Source organism: Salmo salar, unplaced genomic scaffold (assembly GCF_905237065.1).
Source record: "Salmo salar unplaced genomic scaffold, Ssal_v3.1, whole genome shotgun sequence".
NCBI lineage: Eukaryota > Metazoa > Chordata > Actinopteri > Salmoniformes > Salmonidae > Salmo > Salmo salar.
This window is the reverse complement of record NW_025550934.1, coordinates 644,928-650,484: the sequence shown is the minus strand read 5'-3', so window position 1 is coordinate 650,484 and position 5,557 is coordinate 644,928. Positions and strand designations below refer to the sequence as shown.

General features: G+C 40.5%; 1 protein-coding gene across 1 annotated transcript; it reads right to left on the bottom strand.

Annotated features, from left to right (window-relative positions):
- Positions 1 to 553: 553 nt before the first annotated feature.
- Positions 554 to 4,963, bottom strand: LOC106593198 (DNA-binding protein inhibitor ID-4). The gene is made up of 3 exons (XM_045714123.1): positions 4,221 to 4,963; positions 2,554 to 2,605; positions 554 to 1,401 (listed from the first exon to the last, which is right to left on the bottom strand). The coding sequence occupies exons 1-2, from the start codon at positions 4,575 to 4,577 to the stop codon at positions 2,561 to 2,563; spliced, it is 402 nt and encodes a 133-aa protein (XP_045570079.1). The 5' UTR covers positions 4,578 to 4,963; the 3' UTR covers positions 554 to 1,401; positions 2,554 to 2,560.
- Positions 4,964 to 5,557: the final 594 nt, after the last annotated feature.

Genomic DNA, 5,557 nt, shown 5'->3' with positions numbered 1-5,557 from the left:
CACGTTGGAATACTACAACAATACGTTGAAATACTACAATACGTTGGAATACTACAACAATACGTTGGAATACTACAACAATACGTTGGAATACTACAACAATACGTTGGAATACTACAACAATACGCTGGAATACTACAACAATACGTTGGAATACTACAACAATACGCTGGAATACTACAACAATACGTTGGAATACTACAACAATACGTTGGAATACTACAACAATACGTTGGAATACTACAACAATACGTTGGAATACTACAACAATACGTTGGAATACTACAACAATACGAAATGAACCGCTGTGGAGAGTTTATTAACGTAGCATCTTGAAGTATTGTAACAACCGTCGTCAAGAATGGACCAAGGCGCAGCGGGAATGTGGATACTCATAGTTTCTTTTAATAAACTTTAAGTAAAGCATCCACAGGCAAAACAATAAACAATACTCACGACGGCAACAGTGTAGCAGGCTCAAGAAACGCAGTGCTCACAAACAACTACCCACAACCCCAAAGAAAAACACACACTACTATATAGGACTCCCAATCAAAGGCAACTCAACACACCTGCCTTCAATTGGGAGTCCAATCACCCACACAACGTTTAACACACACAAACCCCCTGCCACATCCTGACCAAAACTAACACAATTACGCCCTCTGCTGGTCAGGTACGTGACAAGTATTAATATTTCATCCACTTCCAAGTCAAAAAACACATTATTTACATGTCAAAAAGGTTTTTAATAAAAAATATCTTATAATTACAATAGTCTATTTGAGCATAATAGATATTTTCTTCCACATAGAGCATCTGTTTCTACACAGACAATCTCTGAATTGTCTCCAGTCATTTGTTCCTCTTTACAATATGAAACATGTTTATCTCAGCGAAAAAAATACCCCGTTCAACACAAATCATCTATTTGAAACAATAGACGTCAAAACATGTACAATTATTTTCCTGTTTTAGTAAAGTTCCACACTGTAGTTTTTTTTTGTTATTTTATTTTATTTTATAAACCGGTATTTGTCACATTTTATATAAACTGTTATTTGCTGTTCAACAAGCTCTAGTTTCTAGCAAGACCTCACAACAAGGGATTCTTCATCCACCCTTTTACAATTGTAATAGTATTTGACATATAAAGTTAAGGGATGGGAAGTTATGGGCCAGTTGAACATAGCAGGCTTTAGTTTGTTTCTAATAAATGTGTTATAAATAGGTTTTTATTTGCCAGTAGTAGTTTCTCCAGCAGGGGGAAGGGGGGATTCCCCTGTGTGATAAAGCTTTGTGTGGCTGGCTGAGATTCCCTGGCTGCTGGCTGTGGACTGGAGCAGCTCTCCCCTGCTCTGCTCTCAGCTCTGCTCTGCTCACCGAAACCGCTCTGCACACCTGTGGACAGAATGAATAGACGGGGTGTGTGAACGGTCTGAACCAGACTGACTGGAGCGCTACCAACACAACACAGGGCTTCATCAACAAGCCAAAACAAACGGACCGGCTTCCACTATACCACAAACACAGCTGTCTGCCTGCCTGTCTGTCTGCCTGCCTGCCTGCCTGCCTGCCTGTCTGTCTGTCTGTCTGTCTGTCTGTCTAACACTGCTAGTACTACTCATACTAATAATAATACTGCTAGTACTACTCATACTAATAATAATACTGCTAGTACTACTCATAATAATAATAATACTGCTAGTACTACTCATAATAATAACACTGCTACTACTACCCATAATAATACTACTGCTAGTACTAATCATAATAATAATACTGCTAGTACTACTCATAATAATACTGCTACTACTACTCATAATAATAATACTGCTACTACTACTCATAATAATAATACTGCTAGTACTACTCATAATAATAATAATACTGCTAGTACTACTCATAATAATAACACTGCTACTACTACCCATAATAATACTACTGCTAGTACTACTCATAATAATAATACTGCTACTACTACTCATAATAATAATAATAATACTGCTACTACTACTCATAATAATAATAATAATAATACTGCTACTCATACTACTAATAATAATACTGCTAATACTACTGGTAATAATAATACTGCTACTACTACTCATAATAATAATACTGCTACTACTACTCATAATAATAATACTGCTAGTACTACTCATAATAATAATAATAGTACTACTGCTAGTACTACTCATAATAATACTACTGCTACTACTACTCATAATAATAACACTGCTAGTACTACTCATACTAATAATAATACTGCTAGTACTACTCATAATAATAATAATACTGCTAGTACTACTCATAATAATAACACTGCTACTACTACTCATAATAATAATAATACTGCTAGTACTACTCATAATAATAATACTGCTAGTACTACTCATACTAATAATAACACTGCTACTACTACTCATAATAATAATACTGCTAGTACTACTCATAATAATACTGATGCAGGTGAATTGAAGGTTTATTTCATTGAAGAGAACACACAGATTGTGAAGCAGGTTTAAACCAGAATAATCAGATACTACTCACCATTTAATCAGCGGCACAAAACGGAGTCCTCCTTCTGGCCTGTTGACGTCCTCTGAAACAAGGGGAAAGAGAATGAATACTACCCCAGGTACGGTGACGCAAATCACGAGCTCTACAGAGAATGAACCAGGTGACGTGTTGACTACACGACAGGACCCTTCACTACAACGCAATTTATCATCTGATCTGAGAGCATCACAGCGGGACTACAACACAGGACCCTTCACTACAACGCAATTTATCAACTGATCTGAGAGCATCACAGCGGGACTACAACACAGGACCCTTCAATACAACTCAATTTATCATCTGATCTGAGAGCATCACAGCAGGACTACAACACAGGACCCTTCACTACAATGAAATGTATCATCTGATCTGAGAGCATCACAGCAGGACTACAACACAGGACCCTTCACTACAATGAAATGTATCATCTGATCTGATGGCATCACAGCAGGACTACAACACAGGACCCTTCACTACAACGTAATTTATCATCTGATCTGAGAGCATCACAGCAGGACTACAACACAGGACCCTTCAATACAACACAATTTATCATCTGATCTGAGAGCATCACAGCAGGACTACAACACAGGACCCTTCACTACAATGAAATTTATCATCTGATCTGAGAGCATCAGAGCAGGACTACAACACAGGACCCTTCACTACAACGTAATTTATCATCTGATCTGAGAGCATCACAGCAGGACTACAACACAGGACCCTTCACTACAACACAATTTATCATCTGATCTGAGAGCATCACAGCGGGACTACAACACAGGACCCTTCAATACAACACAATTTATCATCTGATCTGAGAGCATCACAGCAGGACTACAACACAGGACCCTTCAATACAACACAATTTATCATCTGATCTGAGAGCATCACAGCGGGACAACAACAGACTACAGACTCCTTCACCTCAAGCACAGGGGTCCTGTCTTTCACATGTACCAACTGCTGCCACTAGAAATGATGTATTATGGCTTTCAATAGAAATGTGTCTCTGTCAATACGATGTTTCAATAACATGTCTCTGTCAATATGATGTTTCAATAACATGTCTCTCTGTCAATACGATGTTTCAATAACATGTTTCTCTGTCAATACGATGTTTCAATAACATGTGTCTCTGTCAATAAGATGTTTCAATAACATGTCTCTGTCAATACGATGTTTCAATAACATGTGTCTCTGTCAATACGATGTTTCAATAACATGTTTCAATAACATGTGTCTCTGTCAATACGATGTTTCAATAACATGTCTCTCTGTCAATAAGACGTTTCAATAACATGTGTCTCTGTCAATACGGTGTTTCAATAACATGCGTCTCTGCCTTGTCAACACGATGTTTCAATAACATGCGTCTCTGCCTTGTCAACACCATGTTTCAATAACATGTGTCTCTTTGTCAATACTGTGTTTTCCGCAAGAACATAAACAAGGCCATTTGTTATTCTACAATACAGGAGTCTCCTGGCTGGAAAAGGACCACGCCGCTGATACCATCACTCATTCTATATATAGTCTTCTACACCATCCCGTTGGGCAACACACTGGTTGAATCAACGTTGTTTCCACGTCATTTCATTTTCTGAACCAACGTGGAATAGACGTTGAATTGACGTCTTGCGCCGTCGCTTCTTTACCTGGCGGTCCGTGTTGAGAACCGTTAGCGGTGTCCGGTTAGAGGCGGGGGACTGCGGGCACGTCCCCGTCTGTTGTTTCAGGAGAGAAGGGTGCGTCTCCAGCGCCAGCTGCAGGTCCAAGATGTAATCTATGACGTGCTGAAGGATCTCCACTTTGCTGACTTTCTTATCCTGCGGTATGGTGGGTACGAGACGCTTGAGACGACTGTAACAGTGGTTCATATCGTCCTGCAGACACAGCTGCTCTTCTTCTTCTCTCTGCAACCGAGACCGGGCGATGTTCAGGCTGTGATCCGAGAGGTAGTGTAAAGAAAGCTCGTTGCTGCTGCAGATTGAGGTATCCTTATTAGCCTTCATTTTTTGGGGGTAATAACGCAGCCGGTACGGCGGAGGAGGGGGGGTTTTGAGAGAAAACAATCACACTGGTACCAAATACCGGAGATTATGTGTAGGAGATGAAGATGGGTATGACCGACGTAAAAGCCAAAACTGCCCCCCCCACCAAAAAAGAAAACGGTCGACAAAAAAAAATGTTTCAAAAGTAGTATGATTTTATTCTGTCAACATCCCGTGGACCAGTCGGTTCTACTCCACCGAGCACAGCGTGAAGAATGAATAGATTCCGGACACTTATATGGGGAAGGGGAGGCGCCAGCGCGCGGCTGGTTGACAGTTCGGTGGAGAAACCGGTCAATCACGAGCCGTCCGGTGCCCGTGATGGAACAACAACCACCCTATAGAAATGCGCTGCGGAGGGTGACACGCCTGTCGAAGGTTTGTGTGTGTGTGTGTGTGTGTGTGTGTGTGTGTGTGTGTGTGTGTGTGTGTGTGTGTGTGTAAGGAGGCACGGAGCATATAAAATATAAAATGCAATAATTCTGTGTAAACCTGATTATCATCGTTCACTTAAAATATATATTTATATTTTATATATCTTGTACGTGAAATCAACGTTTTTATGTCATACACAAGATTCAACAGGGAGCAAAAAGGTGAAATCCTTCTAGCCAGCTACCTCTCAACGGTGCAGTGAAATCCTTCTAGCCAGCTACCTCTCAACAGTGCAGTGAAATCCTTCTAGCCAGCTACCTCTCAACAGTGCAGTGAAATCCTTCTAGCCAGCTACCTCTCAACAGTGCAGTGAAATCCTTCTAGCCAGCTACCTCTCAACAGTGCAGTGAAATCCTTCTAGCCAGCTACCTCTCAACGGTGCAGTGAAATCCTTCTAGCCAGCTACCTCTCAACAGTGCAGTGAAATCCTTCTAGCAAGCTACCTCTCAACAGTGCAGTGAAATCCTTCTAGCCAGCTACCTCTCAACAGTGCAGTGAAATCCTTC

Excerpts from the sequence above, each read along its gene's own strand:
- LOC106593198 (XM_045714123.1), bottom strand. The coding sequence starts at position 4,577 with ATGAAGGCTAATAAGGATACCTCAATCTGCAGCAGCAACGAGCTTTCT. Across the intron at positions 2,606-4,220 it reads TTCTCAACACGGACCGCCAG|AGGACGTCAACAGGCCAGAA; the intron begins GTAAAGAAGCGA and ends CCCTTGTTTCAG.